Source organism: Agelaius tricolor, unplaced genomic scaffold, assembly GCF_023055355.1.
Source record: "Agelaius tricolor isolate 1412-34295 unplaced genomic scaffold, bAgeTri1.0.p SCAF_20, whole genome shotgun sequence".
NCBI lineage: Eukaryota > Metazoa > Chordata > Aves > Passeriformes > Icteridae > Agelaius > Agelaius tricolor.
Genome location: NW_027269280.1, coordinates 11,349,369 through 11,372,272, shown reverse-complemented (window position 1 = coordinate 11,372,272; position 22,904 = coordinate 11,349,369). Strand labels below are relative to the sequence as shown.

Here is a 22,904-nt window from a genome sequence, read left to right as displayed (position 1 = left end):
CGCCGCTCTCCTCGCCGCCACGGCGCGGGGCAAGCGCCCCGGGGCCCGGCCCCCCTCAGCCCCCGCCTCCGGGAGGAGCCAGCGCCGGGCCCCGGGGCCGCGCCGCCGGCTCGGCGGGGCCGGCAGTGAACGGGCGGCGGGTGCCGCCACCGCCATGAAGAGCCCCCGGGAGGCCGGCGAGCCGCCGCCAGGTCAGTGCGGCCCGTCCAGCCCTGCTCGGGCCGGCGGGGCCTCTGCGGGCAGGGGGCGGCGGGGAGGCGGAGTCCGCCCCGCGGAACGGGCCGGGGAGAGCGGGCGGCGGGGAGCGGGCGGGGAGCGCGGGCCCCGCCGGAGCTCCCGCCGGCCTCCCGGTCCTGCCGAGCCGCGGGTTTGGCCTTAGCAGCGATGGGGAATTGCCGGCTCCGTCGGTAAGGTCGGGGCGGCGGGAGCTGGCCAAGCACAGGAGGGTTCGCAGGGTGATTTACAGGCACGGCATAGACGGGCTGGTCTCGCCTCGGGACAGCCACAGCCATCGCTGAAGAGCTCTCGGTGTGTTGGGAAACAGGTGACTGGAAGCTGGGCGGCCAAGAAAACTTGTTATTGCTCTCTGAAGCTTTCACGTGGAAAACACGTACTCCGTGGTTAATGTTGGACTTGGTACATGAATTTAAAAGACTGAATATATCAACTGGTATGCCATTCTTTAAAGTCATGGTTAAACAGGGGCACAACTAGGAAAAATATAACAACATTATCTAAAAAGTTCTATAAATCATATTACCCCAAAACTAAACGAGTCCACGTGATGTCAAATGCATTTTTACTCCCATCATAAAATGTAGAGGACCTTGTTAACAAAACTTCTCAAAGGCCTTTTCTAGATCAAAGGTTATTGAGAAAAGCCCTTTGTGATTAACGCGCTTTGGTCAATGCTGAAGTAGCAGTGACAGGCACGACTCTTCAAGTCCTGCTAGTGGTGAAACTGAAACCTCCACGTTGCCAGCTCCATAAAAATAAAAAACTGAGGCAGAGGATGGAGTTTGTACTTTTGGACTTTTTGGCAGAGATTATTAATTTTCCCTCTCCTGAGGTTTTGACGGAATTAATACAAAAGGACAACGGTGCTACTTGCGAGTTTTAACTTGTTTTGTTTAAATTCTGTAAATTACCATCCCTGAGAAAAAAAAAGACATCTATAGAAATCTCTGGGGTTTTCTAAGAGATTCCTGCCCAGAGATCCTGGTGTTTTCTCCCAGCTCGGTTTAACTCCCCTTGTGGCACTGAAGTACAATCAGACACAAGAGAAAAGATGAATACTTGTGTCTTACCTGCTGTTATCCAGGAGGAGACACAGCTTCAATTGAGGGGTGGTGGGTACATCACCCCATTAAAAAAAAAAAAAAAGAAAAGAAAAAGAAACTTCCAAGGGAAAAGGGGTGGAAAGCCAGTGATCTAGGTATAGAACAATAAAGGAGTATGAGATTAAACCAAATTCTTATCTTTACAGAAATACTAAATGTATGTTCCCCTAAGAAAAAAAAATCCACCTGCCAGTCAGACAAAACCACTTTCCTAAGTTTCCATGGTTGTAGTGCTGAGAACAGGCTGACTTTTAGTGGCATGGAAAAACATTCCTGTATGGATTGACATTGTGTCCTGCTCACACAGTTGACTGCATCCAGCTGAAAGTGCCCGTGATTCAGCAGCTGTACCACTGGGACTGCGGGCTGGCCTGCTCCAGGATGGTGCTTCAGTAAGTGCCTCTCAGAGTGGGAAATGCATTCCATGGGGAGGGGCAGCAGGAGGCAAATCCCAGGGAGAAGAGGTGTGTTGGAGCAGCCCTGAGTGCAGTCTTAGGAGAGCAGCAGTTTTTGAGGTACCCTTGGACAGTGGCTGCTGCTTGGGCCTGACCCAGCTCTCCAGCAGAAGCCAGGGAAAACATAAACTGAAGTGAACTTTGAACCCTTTTGAATAATTGACTAATTACACAGATGCAGAATAGCTAATCAGCTCTGAACTTTGCAGGCTGGCATGCATAAGCTCATAGAAAGTGTTGCCTTTCCTGTTGTTATGATTAAGAAATCATAGTTAGCTGTGACTCATCTGATTCCTTTCTGTGTTTTCAAGTGATGGGTAGGTGTATCCCAGTTTATGAGTGTGTGCTGTACCTGTACTACCTCTGTCCTGCTGAGCCCCAACCTGTGGGATGAGTGTTTGTGTTCCAAGAGTAGTTTCAGCTTCAAAATTGTGTTGCCCTCTGGGGGTTTTTTTGTTTATTTTTGGTTTTTTGAACTAGTAGCTGTCCTGCTGAACTCCTCTTTCCTTCCACAGAGGAACATGAGCTTAGGTGCAGGAGAAATACCTATTTAGATGTCCACTTAGTAGATATGAAGCAGAAGATTTTCATTTCTCTCCATCCCTTCTGCCAAGACGTTAGTCCGTGTGCTGGTAATTTCCCATCTTGACTACTGTAACCTCTATTCCCTTTACCTCTTTGCCACTCCAGTCTGCCCAAAACTCAGCTTCCAAGATTAATCTTCTTACCCTGCTGATCTGACCTTGTTTGCCCTGCATCCTCAATTCCAGTTGCTTTTTATTTTTTATCGTTTACTTCCATTTGTTTTCTTACTTTCAGAACTCCCCGTAGCTACCTTGCTCTGCCCCTTTGCAACCTGTCCCAAGCTTCCTCCTGACTTCCATCTCTCACTTTCTTCCTTTTGTGTCATCAGTGCCTAAGACAAGCTTCCTTTGAATATTTACTGAATTCCTTTACAGCTCCTCCTTTTAAAATCCATCTATTGTGTGAAGGAAGTTTTAGTCTTTAACTCTTTTTTCTGTGTTGGCTCTAATACTCTTGTACATTACACTGTAAACCCTTCAGGACAGAATTCTATACCAGCTTGACTCTGGTACAGCACCTGTACACTTCTAGTACTCTAAAACAGTCAAGGCACCACACATTTCCAACTTTAAAAAGTCAGCAATAAATCCAGTTAAATATTCCCTATTCCCTTCCCTTGAATTTCTGTCTCCTTTGTGGGTTGGTTTGGTTTTTTTTTTTTTTTTTGGTTATTTCTTAGCCAAGCCTGTTGTTTCAGTTTTTATGTGCTGTGATGTAGAGGCTTGGACTACAGCACACATTTTGCTTCTCCTAAGACCTGTGCTTCCCTTCCCCTGCCTTTCTTGATACTGTAGGTACCTGAATCATTTGGACAATGATGAGTTTCAGAAAGCCATCCAGGAACTCCAGTTAACAAAGAGTATCTGGACTATTGACCTGGCCTACCTAATGCGGCACTTCGGAGTTAAGCATAAATTTTGCACCCAGACACTCGGAGTGGACAAGGGCTACAAAAATCAGGTCAGTATTCTCATCCACAGGGGGAGAGCAGGCAGCTTTAAAAGCCCTGAGTGTCATGCTGTAAAAGCTCTGGTGTCTTACTGACAGTCAACCACAGTTAATTTGACCTACTGCCAAAATTGGCACAAATCTGTTCCAAAGGCAGTATGATCCCATATTGATTCCAACTTTTGAATTTTGAAAAAGTTTGCATGTAGTGTTCATGAAAGGTTCCAACCTATTTGACAGCCTTGGAGACTGAAGCCCTGTATTTATCTACAGAACAGGTACAGCCTGGGCAGCAGCAGTGTTTAGCTTCCACACTTTCCCCACCACCGTGCCTCAGCCTTGACCTGGAAGATCCACCTCTAGAGGTGAGAGGGGAACTCAGCCTCCCATCCACTGAGAGCTTGGCCTCTCCAGGGCCTGTAGCAGTGGTGACTTTATTGCAAGCTCCTGCCCAGTTTCCCCTGGGAAACCAGACAGGCTTCTGTTATGTAGGCAGCTGAACAGCCACAGGATAGAAACTGCAACAGTGACTGACCAGGAGCAAATTTAATTTATAATTCAGAGCAGAAATCCTTGCCTTGTTTCCAGCAAACTAAGGGAGAGATCTTTTATCCCATAGCCAGAGCTCTAACTTATGCAGGCTCTTGCTAGCAGACTCTAAGTGGTGGATTACCCAAGGTAAACACCATTCCAGTTCAGAACTTCTGTTATTTCCACAGTCATTTTACAGGAAGCACTTTGACACAGAAGAGAATCGAGTGAATCAGCTCTTTGCACAAGCCAAAGACTGCAAGGTGCTGGTGGAGAAATGGTAAGCTGTTTTCTTTCTCTTTGGAGATTCTGTGGGCCTCTGCTTTTCTTGGAGGCACCAGGCTAAATCACTGAAAGAGACTGAAATCAAGCCCTAAGCCTTTTTTTACCAATTAGTGTCTTTCTCCTATAGCTGTCTCAAAAAAACCTCATGCACATCAAGAGCTAATAATGAAGTTTGAAGAAAAATTAGTCATGATGCAAAGTGATAAGAAAATGCTGATAGGAGCTGACTATGTTTTGAATTTGGTTATCCATTACACTTAGGCAGTAGGGAGTGCCTACAGCACTCTAATTGGTCATTGTTGGAATTAAGGAGAATGCTGTGTGGGTACAGAACTCATTGTTCCCAGAGCTACACAAACATTATGGATCTCTGTTCCCAGACAAACATGCAAATTACAAGTTAGCATAGGAGCTTTTGCCAAGGAGACCATGAAATAAGGAACTCCATGAAAGAACTACAAACCCAGAAGAAATGGAAAAACTGCAGAATCTTCATAATCAGCAGTGAAATTTGATTGGGGAATGACTAAGCATCCTACTTGAGCTGCATCCCTTTTTATAGGGAATGGATTTGGATCCCTGCTGTCAAACTGGGGTAAATGATTAGGGGTAAGGAAAGAAGAGAGGATATGGGGCAGCCACAATAACATTTGAATGCTGGAGCATAACTTATATTTAGCAGAATCAAGTGTCCTTTCTAACACACATGGAGTCACCTTCACTTTAATTGATAATAAGCTGTGACAGGACAGAAGGGACACGCAGTCCCTCTTGCTTTTGCAGTCTTTAGCCTGTGGCCTTGATCAAGGCAGGGACAGAGGGCACATTTACCTGTGCAGTACTGGGGCTGGGGCATCAGAGTGGGGAAGGATTAAATGCAAAGCACACGAGTTCAGCCAGGTGGTGCACACAGCACAGACACCTGGAACTGATCCAAGAGATGAGTTTCTGACGCACATGGAACACACCATCTGCCTCAGAGAGGGACAGCTTTCAACAGATGAGGTTATAGGTGATGTTTGGTGAACACTTACTCTCTGTAGAAATAAAGCCTAAAATATGAGGCAATTCAAAACTTCAGCTAGGAGGATGACAGTCCTGGGTGACAGAGGCATATCTGGGTACATCTTAATTTGGTTAGTGGTTACACAACATTTAACCACTCACCTGATAAAGATTTGGTGTTTCAGAGATAAGCTTTGCTAACAGCAAGAGAGAACATTTCACTTAAAATTTGCCTGCAACAGAAGTCCCTCAAGTTACTGAGTGAGTTGCCAGTTCCTTTAATTCTGTTCTCTGGGGCATCTGATGTGTCATCTCAGAATGTGTTACTGCAGAACCCAGAGCTGTTGCTCTGCACTTCAGCAGCAGCAATAAAATGAAAAGGCTGTGAATGCTACAGGTTCTGTCAGGCTTTGTCCATAGCAAAGCCTGCAGGGTTTAACACTAAAGATCTGAACCTGTGATAAAGAAGTTTATCTATAGTGTATCTATCAAGTGCCAGCTGCACTGTCCACCATCAGGCACTTTGTTTACACCAGCCTCTTTCAGTAAGTGTGTGTGTTTTTTTCCTTGCAGCACAGTAACCGTTCAAGACATCCAAAACCACCTGTCCCAGGGCCACATCGCCATTGTCCTTGTGAACGCAGTCCTGCTGCTGTGTGACCTTTGCTCAAGTCCTGTCAAATACTGCTGCTTCCTTCCCATTGGACAGAAGTGCTTCTGCAGGAGCCCTGACTACCAGGGCCATTTCATTGTGTTATGTGGCTACAACAAAGCCTCAGGGAGTATTTACTACAACAACCCTGCCTATGCTGACCGTGAGTAGCCTGTCCCTGATTCAGCCAGTGCATTCCTACCGAGAGCCACAGAGCCACAGCTGGAGCTCCCCTCACAGTGCATCTTAAGCATCACTGCCCAATTTGTCAGAAGGGGTTTTGCCACATTAATTACATCAGTGCTGCATTTTGGGATGTGATTTATTTGAAGAATTCACATAGGCATTCTAGCAATTGGCTTGTCTGGCTTTCAGATGGGTTGTGAGAGATGCTGAAATGTCTGTGTGCAGAATATAGCAGAAGGGCCAGTTTGGTACCTGCCTGCAGCATTACTTCAGGGAGCTCTCTAAGGGGAAAAACCTACCTGAATAAAGCTGGAACCTAAGCTGCTGGGTGTAGTCTCTATACTACTGTTACATCCCATGTAAGAACCTTTCACTGGCAAATCCTGCATTTTTCTAACCTTTTGTTCCTCCTTCCAGGAACATGCTGCACCAGCATCAGTAACTTTGAGGAAGCCAGGACAAGTTATGGCACGGATGAAGATATTCTGTTCATCTACACTGACAGCTGACACCCACCCAGACACTCCTGCTCCTTCCTGCACAGCCTGCAGGGCAGCTGGCTGCTCGTCTCAGGACTCCCCTGCACACACCTCCCTCCTGGACTGCAGTGGGACCTCCACCAAGGGAGGCTTTACAGACATTGACAGGACTATATTGCAATGCTGTCCCTACCTTCTCCTTTTTTTTTTTTTGTTTTTTTGATTTTGCAATATCTGTCTTTGGTTTTTTTCTTCCCCTAATTTTCAAAATTGCACATCTGACAGCAGTTCTAAAATACAGGCCCAAAGCCTGTTCACTTTCAGCTTATTTTCAAATTAAACACATAAGAAAAAAAAGCACCAAATTTATGAATTTCAACACTTGGTAATATTTGCATAGGTTTAGGTAAACAAAGGAAAAAATAGAAAATACCTGTTTCTCTCTCTGTCAAAGCATGAAGGGCTGGTCTTCATACAAAACCTATGGATTTGAAGTTCAGCAGGATATTGTAAAAGGAAAAATTATTAATTTAAACCATCTTTAAATAACAAAAAAATGCCTTGCTGGTTCATCAGTATTGTCTGCAATGTAGGAAACTTCCCATCTACCAAATTCACAGAGATTTAGCATTTATGCAACTGCAATACTGGAATTACTCCCTTGCATTACAAACTCAGTCTCTTTTGGCTAAATCCTCCTGGATGACTGCTCAGAGCTCCACATTGCTCCAGAACTTTAAGTGGAAAGATTTTATTTGCACTTGGAAGTCTTTACTGCTCTTTGCAAAAAGCTCTGAATGTTATGCCACACACATGTGCCAGTTTCTGCAGAATCCATTCTAAATATGAACATTCTAAATATTTAAACTTATTGAGCAAATGCAGAAAATTATCATCCCCACTAATGGTATATATTTTGTGTGTAAAGTGTAAATATCTGACAGCATCTACTGCATTGTATCTAAAATGCTAAATTATAATTTGAGCCAAATTTTGCTGTTAGTATTAGTTCAGTGACATTCTCCGAAGAGCTAAAATCAATTAAGGAAAGAGGAAATACAAACATACCTTCTACAAGTAAAAAGGCAGGAACTTAGATTGTTCTAGCTCTTATACTGCAGCTGTATGTGGATTAAGTTGTTGCTATATGGAGACATTAAGTGAAACTGGTAACACCCATTCACAGCCCTTTCCTCTGGTACCTGAGGAGCACTCTGAAGTGTAAGAAAAAACCACTTATTTCAGCTTCATCCATCCTAATTTCTTCCAAGTCTCAATCTTCAGTCCTGCCTATATGAACGTGAGTAGGAAAATCAGCACTGACATAAAACTAGGAAAATTTGCACTGAAGACAGAGGTCCCACAGCTCTGGCATGGTTTTAGGAAAAGAACTGTTCAAGTTCTGAAACTGTGTGGATATAATAAATAGGAATTCTCCTTTCAGCATAGAAAAAGAAAGTGTTTATCTTGGTAAAAAAATGTATCATTGTTGACTAACTGAAAAGTACACAGTGTTGACTAAGTACTTAGTAGAGTCAAGAGTGCTCCTTTCTACAAAGGCAAAAAAATAGTAACAGAACATCTAAAATGCAGTAACCCTTAAAAAAACCCAAACAAAAGTGTGTGACAGGAAGCTTTGTGTGTCACATTTTGATTATCATTGGTGAAGTTGAAATACATTCTGGCAGTGATGAGCAACAGGGAGGATGTGATTTGTGGAGAACTGGTCCATCAGTGCCAGCAGCAGAATCCTTCCAGAAGAAAGGTACCAAACCTGTTGTAGGTAATGCCTTTCAACTCTCCAAAGTGAACAACCACAAGACTCCTGGTCTGGGAATTTTTATGTCCAGGGCCAAAATCGTGATGTTTGATTTTGAGAGAGTGTATTAGCTCTGTTAATAATTAACAGGTATGGAAGCTACAGGCTGTTAGAGTACCCCCTTAACCCATGCATTTTCAGGTAGGCAGTTCATTCAATACCATTAAACTGCCACAGGATTTATCTTAGAGCAGGCTTGATTAGTTGAATAAAACCAATTCTTACAAAGGCTTGTCATTGGCATTCAGCATCTTACTGTTTCCACTGCCAAAAGTGAATCCTGGGTGTATAGAAAACATGAACTGAAGGGCAGGCTGAGTGTGCTGAAGTGCACACACAGGTGTAACAATACTGACAGCTAAGTGTTGGGTACCCAGGGTTTCAATGCTTCAACAAAAGTGAAACATAAAGAAAGCTGTCTCAGCTAGTGCAGACAAAAGGAGAGGTCCAGTATGACAGCAGGATCTCATACAGCTGCCAAATGGAAGATGGCTGTGAGAGATGGAAACACAAGGGAGAAGCAAAAGCCCAGTGAAAAGACTGAGTATGTGACACAAATTCAACTGAAAAAGCATCTGCACAAGCATCCAGAACACCTGCATTTTCTGAAACTTTGTTTCCTATTACAAGATTGTCTATCAAAACACTCTGAAAATGTTCTGTTGCTTTGTTTCTGTCAGGATGTCAATAGCAAAGGAAGGGGATTTTACATGCAGGGATTTTATACATAAATATATTTTTATTTGTAATTAAGCCATTCTCAATAAAGGTGAAGCTCACAAATAACCTGGTAACATAACGTAGCAAGTGCATTTATTAACAAGTTTGTTAGAAATAATGGTTTTGAAAAGCTGAAATTGTAATTCAGAAAAACAAAAACAAGAGTTCAAATATTTCTTACTATTACTAGCAACAATTTCATAGTTGCTGGGCTGTAAATTGTATTCAGTCTGCATTGCCTGAACACCCATTGCCATCACCCAAATCATATGAAGCAAAATTTCAGAATACTAGCTAAGAATACTGAATATACTACTAAAGTTTCAGTACTACCTAAGAACAGCAAATGTAGCATTGGTACCTTTAGTCCAGAGCTGGTTTGTGTACTCTGCAGCCACCACATCCTACTGGAGTGCAGCCCCAGGGAAGGAGTCTTCCTTCCCCATCCTGAGCTTTGTGTTCACAGTGAAAAGCAGGCAACTGCCCCAGCCTTGCCTGTGCACTGGCCAGGGTCTCTATTTCTGCTTCCCTTCAGGGCACTGAGCTTCAGAAGATACCAAAGCATCTCCCTGAGCAAGACTTCTGCACCTAGAAGGGGCCCTGCAAAGACAGCTCCAGCTGTGGTTGTGTAAAGGCAACAGAACCAAAGCAGTCCTGCTTTACAGCACCCACAGACCTTCACCCAGCTGGGATGTTTGGTACATGACTCAGCTGTACCTGAACTGCATCAAGTAGTTTGTAAGCAGAAAAAGCAAACAAAACCCAGATGAAAACAATTTCTGCCTCATTTCTCTGTAAATTATGCATTTGGGCAGAGGGTAAAAACCAGAAAGCAGAAACAGATGTACAATGCAAAGCTTAAAAACATAAAAATTTTGATGTCCTCTGAATTCATCCCATCAACTCTACCACAGTACACTGTATGTCTATCTACTCTAGAAAAACACTGGAGGTATTTCCAGCAAGGAACAACTTTAGACTCATTAGTGTAAATGACAAACACTGAAGAAGCCATTTCAATTATTTTACGTAACACAGTTCTGACTCCTATTATTTAAAATTGGTTACATGAAATTAAACTGACAACATTAAAACAGCAACACAGGAAAGCTATAACCCAACAGTAACTTGGAATTTGGCTTGTAACATTTGAGTGTAATGAGATGCTCTCTCTTACTCTTTGATGATATTGGGTATAAAGAAAGGCTGGATTGCTTCAGCAAGCTTTTCTGCATACATTTCATATCTACCAGTCATCTGGAAAAGAAAAATCAAAGCTTCAGTTCTTTCAAGTAAGCCACAGAAATATTTCAGTAGAAAATATTTATATCTACTGTTTGGTTTTTCCTATGACAATGTATGATTTAATTGTCCCAAACATCAAAAACATAATTCCCTCAAAATCAATATCTCCAGTGCCTTAGCAAACTTTTTTTAATAAAAACTTTTTTTATGAAAACTTTTTTTAATGAGAGAACTCATATTATGTTGCCTAGGACTGTATTTCTATCCCAAAAAGAAGTGTAGTTGCACCCTGAAAAGTCCAACTTTTAAATGAACACCTTCCTGTTTTGCAGCTCTCCTTCAGTGACAGTCATGCCCACTGACCTCTACTTACCATAGCTGTTCTGGACAGCTGAAAGCTGAGTGTGAAAGGTGGACTTGCTTTCTTATGCATTGACAATTTTTTAAGTTATGTCAGTGAAGGCAGAGGAGTGTCTGTAATTAGGGCTTCATGTCATGTCCTTGACAACAAAGAACCCTGCTGCCAGCAGTAAGTTTGCATCTATGCCACTGACATTGTTGGGGTTACTCTTATTTCACCCATTAATAATACAAAATAGCTGTGGTTTGGGCCACAGAGCAAGTGCTGGAAGTGCTGCAATACAGCACCTGATGTGGTGCCATTGTCCTCCTCTGAGTGCACAACCCACAATATTTGGGCAAATCACTTGATTTAATTGGTTCCACCCCTTTGCTGCTCTAAGTTTAGCAAAGACATTCTACTGAATGTCCCTTTCAGGCACCACTGGGTGCAAACTGCAGATACCAGAGCAGATTAATTCAGCTCCCACTTGCTGTTAAAGAGGGTGAGAAAACCTGTGACCACTGTTCCTCATTCCCCTCAGCAAGAACCACCTCTGTCTTGGCCACAAGTGAGAGGAAAAGGAAACAGCTCTCCCCTGTCACATAAACAAAACCACAGCTGTGCCTTAAGTGCCAAAAGCCAACAATAGCACTCCACACCATCAACATGAAATAAAGGTGCTGAAAGCACAGGAGTTGAAGACAACAAAAACTACACAATTCTACACAAATCAGCCAAAGGGCAGTGTTTTGCTTTTACTGTTTGTCTTTCCTAATCAGTCCAATTGCTTTTGTTCAGATAGCCCTGCTAAGGGGTAGAGCAATGCTCCATGTGCTGCCTGACACTCCAAGCCTCTGCTCTGCACTAAGGGGCTCAGAGCCGTGGCAAAGCAGAACCAAATGCGTGCCTGATGTGGAGAGCTAAGAATCCTTCAGCACAACTTAATTCCATTATGGCAACAACCACATGCCTACCACAGGCATCTGTAAAATAACAAATGCAATTCTGTTCCAGAAGATGACCTGAAATTACTTCTTGGTTTTAGTCCCTCTGTATGGATTAGCAATATTAGCAAAGAAATTGTGCTGTAGATAGGAAATTACTATTTTTTCATTATAAAGCTTATTTAGCATTTCAAATCCACAGAGATTTTTCATTTTTGTGTCAAACTGACATCAAAACACGCTGAGTATTGCACCACACTGTAATGAACAACAGGCAAATAAAGCAGCTCTATAAAATAAATGTCTGTTTGCAGTAGCATGATGCTCAAAAACTGACACTCCTTGCAAATGATTACTTATTTTAAATACCAGGTGATCCCTGAAGAACCTACATATATTGTACAGCTGCTAGCCAGGAGTTCTGGTCTATTTTGTTAGGATTCAAATCATGCTGATCTTAAGAGTGAAAAGGAAAACTTCTAGTCTTTAGCAGAACTGAGAACTGGAACAAAAGACCTGTCTCCATAAAAGCAAACAAGATGTTTTCTTCATCAACAAAGCCTATTTCCAGAGTTGCCACTATTTTTCTTTTTTTGTTCCAACAGGATCTTTGTGTGGCCTGTTGTAAACTTGATAAGAATAAAAAAGGAGAATCATTTGGCTAAAAAAAATTAATCTGCTTACTCCACTAAATCAGTATCTAATACAGCACCCCACACAGCTTGGAGTGGCACAACTGAAGGGTTAGCAAGCTGCTGTGCTGAAGCAGCCATTTCTTCAACCAGCACTGCTGCTGGACAAATTAAATCCAATTATGCCCTCTGGAAAGATGAACCAAATTAGCTTTACCTCAGAATACAAAAAAATAGTAATAAATAAGGTTTGTTAAAGCCATATGGAGTGGCTTGCAGCTATCTTAATCTGATTTAGATAAATTCAAACGTGTGTTAAGATGGTTCAGAGATGAATATATACAGTACACAGTTCTTTCTCTGTAGTTTCAACATATCCACAAATTCAGGAAGTTAACCTTGCAAGAATTTTGCCTTCAGAAAGTTCTCAAGCTTGTGGGTTTGGGTTTTCACCACATTTCACCCAAACTGACAATTAAGAATATATACCATGTTAGGTAGAGGCAATGAGCCTGGCTCAGCTCAGCACAAATGGCTGCACTCATGCATAAGGAAAGCAAAACTCTTCCCCAGCGATCCTCAGAGCTGCTGCCAATCCACAGTAAGGTCCTGAGGCTGGGGTTTTCATCTCAAAGCTACTGGCCTACTTTCCCTGAATTTAGCTACTCCTTTTCCAAATCTATTTATGCTTTTGGCCTCCATAACATCCTGTTAAATTGCTTCAACAATTTAAGCTCTGAATTGCTAAAAAAAATTAAAAAAAAGGCTGCCTTTTAACTATTGTAACATCATAGAATTGTGGAAATCCAGGGCACTGGGAATATTTCTGTGTCTGCTCTGGGGTGCCCTGACCCCCAGGGCAGCACTGACTCTGACCCTCATTCATGGAGAAAGTTTCCCAGACTACAAGATAGACTGGAATCCACAAAGGTGTGAAACAGATTATAGAGAGCAGTGCAGGTGCATCACTGGGTGAGAAATTGAGGGTTTAGGATTTTTAGTATGTTGTGGATGGAAGCACGATGGAGGGCACAGGGTGTTGTCCTGGGTTTCTTCTTCATGCTTCTTCTTCCTTATGGGTTTGGGTGGCATTTTGTAATTGGGCAGAAAAGTCCCCATTATGGGCTCTTTGGGATCAGTTATTGGAGTAAAAGGGAAAATAATCCAGGTGTCAGCTCTTAATTGGACAGTTTAGTCTTAAAAGACCTTGTTACAAGAGATTGTTGGTCATTTTGTGCCTTCTAAAGAAAAGCTTCCAAAGAAAAGTAGTGAGACTGCTTTACTGGTAAGAAATAATAAACACTTGAGTCCAAACATGAAACACTGTCTCGAGTGCCTTCAATCCAGAGCCAGAGAAACCCACAACCACACAGAATCATTATCAAAGCTTGTTTGTTCTAGTATTGTATTTCCTTTATAGTCAGGCTTACCTTAAAATTCCACTTGTCACTGACTTGCCTGCAGAGGTTTAGGTCCATCTCTGCCACCAGCAGCCCGTCCTGAGTGCGAGACAGCCCCGGGGTCCTGCTGCCGTCCGGCGCAGCCACGTAACTCGAGCCATAGAAATGGCCCAGCTCGTGGTGTGCTGAGAGAGATTTTCAAAAAGCATAAATTGCCATCTGCAAATAGGTTTGTAACTTAACATGCAGGGTCCCACCAAACCTGACTCCATTTCTTGGGGACTCACTGTCCTTTAGGCAAGATAATCATCCTGAAGAGTCACAGCACGATCCTAAAATAACTCCAGTTTTGGCCAGTTATAATTTTGATGCACAGAACACCATGAAGTTATCAGGAAAATCTCCCTGCATTGCTTTTCAAATAATGCATCATTATGCTTTCTCATTATTAATTCCCATTACTTATTCCCATCATTGCTTTTTACTTTGCATTTAAATGAATTCTAATTGTCAAATTATACATTTTCAAAACAGCTGACAGAGATACACCCATTCTATTTTCAATAAAAGGTCAGAGGTGAAAACACTGGGATTTGAGACACAGAAAAGATGTTATTTCATATTGCACAACTCTTGAGTTGTGCCAAAAATCAATCACATTTGTTGTACTACTAAGCCATGGATTCCACTGACCTTTCTCATGCAGCTGCTAAAAACACTTTGCTCCAGAACTGGCTAAGAAAGGCTCAGGCACACTCTGGATGGAGCCACAGCTTTCACAGCACAAATTACTGTGTTTCAACATGTAAGTACATACAGGAAAGTCTCATACTCCTCATTGATAATTCTCTTTAACTTCCAGCAAATCTGGGAACTGGTAGTGAATGTGATTTCTGAGCTTACCTTTTCCACCATCTCCAGAAGTAAAGGCATTCTTGTAGTACTCCTGTGAAATAAGAGGAATCCATAGGTGGCAGTATAATTCCGTTTCATTCAAGAAATCCTTGCTAGTCTATCATATTTTGGGAGTTTATATAAATCTACAAATATTTTTTTCTGGCACACAATCAGCACTGTCTAAAGGGAGTCATCAGAGGGGCCTAGTTTCTGTGATGGATAGCATGGAACACAAGGTCTTTTTGTATCACTGCCTGTTGCTCATACACTTTAGGGACATGCCTTGTATCCATTTCACAAGTTTAAAGAGGCAAAAGAGGAGATAGTTAACCAAACATCTTTTCAGATCACAAAAAAAGGCAAACATATTCACATAGCAGCAAGGACAATATTTTTGCAGGGAATCTAATTTTAAAAATATACACATAGTGTAATTGGACTAGTCTGAAGGTAAGAATGACTTATTGCATGCACTATTAAATTTCATTATAGAATTTTACAGTCTAGAAAGAGATATTAGCTGTAAAACAGCCACAAGTTGTATACCACTGACTTAAGGATGCATTAATTTTTCACTCATTTTTGCTAAAAGAATAGCAGAGAAACTGGGAGACTTAGCAAAAGGGCGGGTGCCTATTACAAAGATTCAATTCAAGAACAGGAAACAGCTGCAACCAAAAGTAGGCTGCCAGCAACAGAGGCAGCTCTCAATCTCTTCATCACTGTCCATCCTCAAATCACATCACAAACCCCAGGACAGTGGTTACCCAGGAGGGGAACCCATGCATCCCAGTGCTCTCAGTCCCTGCCCTGAACAAAGCCCTGCTCAAGGCAGGCCTGAACGATGGAATGAGTGAAGCCAGGAGGATACAAACCGTTCCCACTCTGTTGATGGGGCACGTGAAGCAGTGATTGGCTATGGCAGCGTTCCTGGCTTCGATGGGCCACAGCGCCTCGCTGCAACACACACAGACAGAAAAGTGTTCATTGACTGACCCTGCAGGGCTACACCTGCACCCTCACTGCCTCCCACTGCACGCTTTCTGGCCTAGCAGCCACAGCCAGCTTCCAGGAAATCAAGTCACTCGAGTGCAATTAGTGTTAATGTGCAGAAGATTAATCTCAAGGGACACTTTACACTGGTCCACTCTGGTTCAAGAGGCTTGATAATCATAAAACTGCCAACAGTTTAAAAAAAATTCTGAGAAAAGGGTATCTCAGCTTGGTTCTGAAAACTGCAATTTCATACCACGCTCCTTAGGTGGACAATGCAAGCTGGTACAATAAGCCTGAACATGACCACTACCTACTATATAGCAAAAAATATTACATAAAAAATCGAAATAAACTCTCAGTTTTCAGAGCACCAGCTGGATGCTGGTGAATGCTGTCTCAAAGACAGGAGAGCTGCTGATGCACAATAAAGCTCTCAAAGAGAATCAGTTACTGGGAGGAGACTGGAAGGCCACAATTCCTGGTGGAGGAGAATACAGGCTCCTTTCTGAAGACAAAACAAGGAGACTACACTTCCAAGAGCTCAGCAAGGTGCCTTTTAGGCCCCAGTGAGGGGCTCAGAAGTTCAGTTAACCCAGAAAGGGAGCAATGGCACAGATCAGTTTGTGTTTTACCTGAGTGCCCCTATAGTGGCTGAAGGGTTAAAGATGATCTCTGCTCCATTCATGCTATACATGAGCCAGTTCAGAGGGTGGTGGCGCCCGTAGCAGATGTTCACAGCAATTGTCCCAAACTGGGTCTGAAACACTGGGTGTCCTGTATTTCCTTCCATATAGTAAGTAGACTACAAACAAACAAAAGGAAAACCAAAGGAAAAAGTCCAATCAAACAACAAATCCCACAAAGGCAGACTTCTTTAAAAAGTGTAAAGAATTACCTCCAACTAAAAAAGCTTTTTAATCTGTAGATGGAAGGCTGAGGATAATATGATGAGATTTACAACATCACTTAGGCAGTGGAGAAGATGGATACAGAGATGCCAAGGCAGCAGCAGGAGTGTGTATTCACTGAATTACACTCTTACACTGCTTTCAAGCAAAGGAACTTCTTTTATGCAGCAGGCAGTGAACTTCCAAAATGTGCTGCTTTCTGTGAGTACCATCACCAGGTTCAGACAGGGACAAAGACAGTGATACAGATCCACAGATAAGGAGACAAAACCTGGCACCCAACATTCCTTCCACAATACTGAGGATCCCAAGGGAGCACAGAACCTGCAGTGGCCAGGCTGACTGCTGACAGCATCCTTTGGTGCTGATGTGGGACAGAAGAGCAAGGGACACAGTCCAGCACCCTGAGCCTCCAGGACTCGTGTCTCATCCCAGAAGAAAGGTGTGCTGTAAAGCAGACCCCTCTTTATTGAAATTATCTGTTCTTGTAACCACCACTGCCATTGGTGCTGGAGCAAGTGGAAACACCTGAGGCCTAAAGCAAGCAGGTGCAGCTGGGGAACAAACCTGGGCCTCCAGTAAGTGTGGGCCAGTGGCATGAGAGATACAGGGATCACCTGAAACCAAGGGCTACAGATTCAGTATGTGCAGTAAAATATCTACCTCATGTTTCTTGTTTATTATCAGTTCTCATGAAATTGCACAGTCCCTTGGTAGTGATCTGATCTCCTTTCATGTCTGTAGACAGCAGACCACATGGTGGGTGCTCACACAAGTCTTTTTCAAAACAATTCTGCTGAATGAATATATTTCCATTTTTTATCCTATTCTCAGTTTCTTTTCTTACAACAGCAGAAGAAAAACAAGAATGCTGTTGCTTCAGGGAATTCATCAGTTCCTATTTCTTTATTTCACACCAGAGGTCAAAATCCTCTCCACAGCAATAAACTGTGATGTCTCAAGGACTGATTTTTGTTTATAAGGCCTCCCACACATGGCTGAATAGGCCACAGAGCAACCTCTGTGCCCTTTCCATTTAGTTCTTACTGATTCAATGGGCATGATTTTAACAAGGCTCCTTTCCCATCTGCCCTACAGAGACAACCCACAAGAAACAATTTCAAATTCAATATTTCCTTGAGGTTTAACTTTGTTGATAAAGAAAACAACATTAAAGTAACACAGATGAATATAATCCCTTCCTGTAGCCTGGGTGGTTTCTGAAGTTGCTTTATCAGAATTGCTCAGCTCAGAAGAGTGGACTTAATGCTTTGCTACCAAAGCCAGCTGAAGACAGTGATGTCTTGGGCAAGCACCATTTGATTCTGTAACAAGTAGATACAAGAAATGCCAGATCATTACAGTATATCTGGAAACTATAAACAGACAGTTTTGTAGTAATTCTGGCATTTAGGATTCTATGAACTAACTTCTTTTAGCAACAAAACTCTTAGAATTTTTACTTTATCATGTGAAGTATAAATAGAGTTTCACTTTCTTTTTTTAGGTGTCTCTCATTACAGTTTCATAGCTGGAAACAATGAGAATCTTGGAATCTGTTGATTCTTCACTAAACACTGTCAGGAAAACTGAAAGACATATTTTAGCACAAGCAACAGGAATTTATTTTTTGTTAGATTACATAAAGAACAAATTAAAAAATGTGGAAAGTAACCAATGGATTTGTTAATTACTACTTTTGCTAGACCTGATAAAATAATATTAAATATCAGAGTAAGTGTTAAAAATACAAGGTAAGACTGGTGACTGACAGGCTGTGCCAGAAATTCATTGTGTAGAACTCCATTAACAGCCTCCTCTGGAGAAACTCAAACCAGCCTGATCAGGTCTGGGAGCAAGGTCAAAACTTCCAGAGTCTTTGAACACAAGGTTTTGAGACCCAAAAGAACTTTTTACATTAATAAAAAAGTTCTGACACCCCAGTTTGACGACTGGAGCAGTCAGACAGGGAACAAAAGCTACTGCAGGTTTACAGCAGCCTCCAGTGCTTAGCAGAAATGCCTCTGTTAATTACTCACTTGAGCTGACAAGGAGAGATTTAGTTAGGTAAGACAATGTATTTTTAGACTTCAGTTAATTTTTAATCCTGATCTTTCTGCTCGTGACAATTGTTTGGATGGATAAACACATTTCAGATCTACCAATCACTGCCTTTACTGCCAGTTCAGTTTCTGATTCTGGAGGATGGCCCAAAACCTGCTGGGGGCTTCAGCTGCAATAATGCCATTAGTAAACAGAAGATGCCATAAACCAGCCACTCACTCAGAGGCACAATGAATTAAGGGATTCTGCTCGAATAAGCACAAGCAAAAGAATTGTCATTTCCAAGACAACCTCAGAGAGAAACAGAAAGGCTGCAAGGAATGTTCATGCTTGAACCATGAAACAATTGCCCTGCAAATTAAAGTAAGTTCAATGTGCACACATGGCAAAACTACCCAAGCCAATCATGCACAACAAACATAACACAGCTGTAACTTCAACAATCCTTTTAAAGGATACTTGATTCTTTTGAAGTTTCACTGGGCCAAGGAAGAGTACCTAACAAGATTCAATGTTATTCTTCCTTTAAGACTCATCACTCTCAAAAAAATTATTCCTTCATGATAAATTAACTATCACTTCACCTCAGAAAAACTGATTCAACAGTAAGTGAACACATTTTCTAGGAACACACTGCATTTCCTGACACAACACATGCTGCACAAACAGGAGCTGCAAGGTAAGACTGACCTGATTGTCACAACACTGCACCTTACCTCATTGAAATCTCCAACCCTTGGAATGTGATTTTTCCTACTTTTGCCAAGGAGTGCTCCAGAATTAGAAATGACCACTGCAGTATTCCAGAGAATTCCACCATGCAGTTCATCTCGCTCCAGGATTGGAGACACCACAACCATGTTGTACTTCTTTGCAAGCTGCACAAATGAACACAGTTCCTCTGTTAGACACCAGCCTGCAGCACCCCAGCCAGCTGAAAACAGTTAATTCAAAGAAAAGGTAAAACAGCATTACATGTTAACTAGAAATGTTAAACAACACAGGTGCAAGTCAGAAATACAGCAAATTCTGCCTGCCAGTTCACTGATATATTGTCTTTTCCTTCAAATTATGTCAGCTGGTCTTTTTTTTGCTTGGTCTTTTTTTTTGCTTGCTTGCTTGGTTTTTTACCTCTTGACAGAACTTGGTTGTTGGCCCATCCTCTGCTGACTCAGCAAATTCAGTCCAAGGAAGTTTCTCTCTTGTACAAAAAGCAAAGGGCATGGCTGGAAAACACCAAAGCAGGGTAAAATGTAAAAAAAATGTTCATGTCACTCAAGAAATATATTATATTTGCATGAATACAGATAAAAAATTAAGCAATTAATGATTCAACTGTTTTCCTTCAACTGTTAAAGGCAAAAGCTATTTAAAAACATTTTTAGCCAGGGCAAGGAGTTTTGAGCTCACACAAGGCAAACCAGAAAAGAATGGATGCATTTAGTGAAGTCTCAGCAGGGGTAAAAAGACAACATGCCCCAGTCACTGGTGTAAGTGTGAACAACCTGTTCTCACAAACATTTCATGGGCCATGAAAGTGAAGGGGTTTGCTTCAATTAAGCCCCAAACACATCATGTAAATTAAAAACAGATTTTTCAATTTTAATATCTGTCTAGAAAAAAACCCCAAAGTTTTAGGAGAAAAAAAAAAATGAGGAAAGGGTCATAAAGGATGCCATGAAGGAGCTCCAAATACCATATGGCAGTCTTCAATACAACAGAGCCCTCATAGCTCCTCCATACAGTTCTGCTACCTCAGACTCTTTGGTTTTTCCTTTAGGAAGCAAATCTCTGCAGTCAATTGTTGTATCTTGGAGGATTTCTACTGCTCATTTACAGGCCAGCTGTTAAACCAGAGAGCACTTGAGAGGTGAGAGCCCAGAGGGAGCCACAGCCAATACTCACTCCAAGCCTCCTGGAAACACACAATGTTGACCCCACACATGGCAGCCACTCCCACCATCTCCTCGATGCGTCTGTGCAGAGCAGCCACCTGAGGGGAGAAATGTCACACCATTAAAAGGCACCTGCTGCAACTCACCTCGGGGGCAACTGCCTGGCTTCACAGCCTGTGCTCACTCTGAGCTTATCCTGTTCTGTTCTTAGAGCCACTGCTTTCAGGGGCAGCAACTCCAGGTATCATCCCTGAACACTGATGATACAGTCAGATATAGATTTTTAAAAGCATTTAGATGCTGAAAATAGAGAAAACATTCCAAGAATCCATGGGATTCTATTTCCATTGTTGCAACATTTATATAGCTGGAAATTCAGTGCTGCCTGACTTGCAAAAAGCTGAAAATCCAAACAGAATTAACAAAAAATATAATTTTGCTGCTCATTGTAAACAACCTACAGGAAGATGTTAAGCCCTCTGTCCTAACAGCTAGGCAATTATTACCAAGAAAGATGATCAATGTGTTTATTAATTCGTTTTCTAGAATATTCTATGTAAAGATAAGCATAGGCATAGTACTTTGCATTGCTACTTTCAGGTTTCAAAAAAAATTAATAAAGACAAGACTTCAGTGACCTATGAAATCAAAAATTGTATATTGATTTACAGAAAATGTTAGCTAGTAATTAATAAAATCATTAATACAGCTGGTACTTTATTCAACAGCTGTTATAAAGGATCCACAAACTTGATCTGTTCACTGAATTAATGACTTGCATCTGTGACAGGTAATCTTTCCAAATCAAACTACTTCAGAAATGTTCTGTCCTGTCACTGTACAGAACTACTGCTCCAGATTTTATAAATGCAGTATTTTCTTTCCCTTTTTTAAAGCTACTCTCAGGAGACTATTTCCATACAGATTTGTCACTTCAGTGCTGCTGTGTCCAAGATGTTTAGAGATGATGGTTTCAGAATAATTAATGTTGGAATAGACCTCTAAGATCATCAACCAAGTCCAGCCATTAACCCAGCACTGCCAAGTCACCACTAAACCATGTTATCTTGTAATAAGATTTCACTCACTGCTCTACAAAGAATAATGAACACAGCTTTATTAATCTGTTTCCTCTAATGGATTTTCCTGTAATGGAACATTTCTCAATTAAAACAAGAACTGCACCTGTGGTTTCCACTGGTTGCCATCCCTTTTGATTTTGTGTAAATGATTTTGTGTTTCATTTTAGAGGCAAAGGATTTTCATGTGTAAAATGAGCTACTAATATTTAGCTTTGGAAAAACTGCAAGCAGGTTGGGCGTGCTAGGTAAATACAAGAGGTGTTTCTGAGAAACAATAAAACTAAATGTGTCACTCAAATTTCTTACAGAATGCTTTACTCCAGTAGTGGTGAGTCCTGTACTGCCAGACAATCATTAGACATTTCATGGTAAGTTCCTAAAAGCAACAACTGAACTGTCTTATGTCTCAATCCAGCAGAAGAGGAGATAGAAACAGCCCCAGTCCCAGTCTGTGTACCTGGACTGCCACTGCTGTGTCTGTGGGAAGAGGAATTTTATTCTGTATCAGTCCCACTCGAACAATACGTGGCCTTCTCAATTGCTCCAAAGCAGCTTCAAATCCATAGCCCTGTAGTTCAAAATCTCTTTCCTGAGCTGCTGACAGCGCAGCAGTTGGCAAATCGAGTTTTCTGGATTGAACAGGAAGCAAAGACATTTCAAGATGAGACGCTCTCTTTTTCTGTTCTGAATGCAATAGACCAAGGAGATGACAATTCTGCCTTACCCTGCAGAGACGCCCAAGCTCCCATGCCCCAAGTCACCAATGTCACCATGTCAGCCAGGCACAGGCAGAGTCCAGCTCCTGGGTTGATCCCACTGCTCACATCACCCATTGCCCACTGCCCTCCTGTCATTCCCCGGCATTAACACCTTGCTGCAGAAATCAAGGAGCACACACGCAAACTTCCACCTGCCATAGCTGGATTACAAACACTTTCCCTCCCATGTCTTTCCCTCAAGTTTAATCCCTACTTTTCAGGCTCACTATTCCCGTCATGTCTTCCATCCCTGTCCGTCATCTCCTCACACTGCCCTGCTCCCCACACCTGGATCACCTCCAAAATACCCCAGTCACCTCACTGCAGCACCACAAGCCCTATTTTTCCTTTTTCCCCTCAGCCCAGCCCTGTGTCTCGCACACCCGCCCTCACGTTGCCTCCTTCCCCTCACACCGGGGCTGGGCATCCCCGCGGAGCCCCACGAGAGGAGGGACGGAAACCGGCAGAGCGAGGGGCGAGCCCGTCCTGGTGGCGCACCTGGCCTCGCCCCCATAGAGGATCCGCTTCACCTCGGCGAGTTCCCCGGGCGGGATGTGCCGCTCCAGGCACAGCTCCAGCGACTCCAGCTCTGCCGCCATGGCGGAGGCCGAGCGCGCGCAGCCCCTCAGGCGCTCGGTGGGCCCCTGCACTTTGCCCCGGGCGGCCCCGTCGGCCACGCCCCGCTCCCCTCACGGGTTTTGGCGGGACGGTCCCTGAGGGACAGGGGAAGGGGGG

The 22,904-nt window shown here is 42.7% G+C and overlaps 2 protein-coding genes across 2 annotated transcripts; one reads left to right on the top strand and one right to left on the bottom strand.

Moving 5' to 3' along the window:
• Positions 1-33: 33 nt before the first annotated feature.
• On the top strand, positions 34-9,084 carry GUCD1 (guanylyl cyclase domain containing 1). The gene is made up of 6 exons (XM_071445616.1): positions 34-191; positions 1,648-1,732; positions 3,175-3,340; positions 4,048-4,139; positions 5,723-5,964; positions 6,405-9,084. Exons 1-6 carry the CDS (start codon positions 155-157, stop codon positions 6,494-6,496), a joined length of 714 nt encoding a protein of 237 aa, XP_071301717.1. The 5' UTR covers positions 34-154; the 3' UTR covers positions 6,497-9,084.
• Positions 9,005-22,854, bottom strand: UPB1 (beta-ureidopropionase 1). Its single transcript, XM_071445615.1, has 10 exons — positions 22,668-22,854; positions 21,869-22,040; positions 20,340-20,427; positions 19,566-19,660; positions 19,151-19,312; positions 16,095-16,264; positions 15,342-15,423; positions 14,473-14,515; positions 13,600-13,754; positions 9,005-10,262 (listed from the first exon to the last, which is right to left on the bottom strand). Exons 1-10 carry the CDS (start codon positions 22,766-22,768, stop codon positions 10,179-10,181), a joined length of 1,152 nt encoding a protein of 383 aa, XP_071301716.1. The 5' UTR covers positions 22,769-22,854; the 3' UTR covers positions 9,005-10,178.
• Between the last annotated feature and the right edge of the window lie 50 nt (positions 22,855-22,904).

Excerpts from the sequence above, each read along its gene's own strand:
- GUCD1 (XM_071445616.1), top strand. The coding sequence starts at position 155 with ATGAAGAGCCCCCGGGAGGCCGGCGAGCCGCCGCCAG. Across the intron at positions 192-1,647 it reads GGCCGGCGAGCCGCCGCCAG|TTGACTGCATCCAGCTGAAA; the intron begins GTCAGTGCGGCC and ends CTGCTCACACAG. Across the intron at positions 1,733-3,174 it reads TGCTCCAGGATGGTGCTTCA|GTACCTGAATCATTTGGACA; the intron begins GTAAGTGCCTCT and ends TTGATACTGTAG.
- UPB1 (XM_071445615.1), bottom strand. The coding sequence starts at position 22,768 with ATGGCGGCAGAGCTGGAGTCGCTGGAGCTGTGCCTGGAGCGGCACATC. Across the intron at positions 19,661-20,339 it reads GTGTTTCCAGGAGGCTTGGA|CCATGCCCTTTGCTTTTTGT; the intron begins GTGAGTATTGGC and ends GGTGTTTTCCAG. Across the intron at positions 16,265-19,150 it reads GGGTTGGAGATTTCAATGAG|TCTACTTACTATATGGAAGG; the intron begins GTAAGGTGCAGT and ends GTTTGTTTGTAG.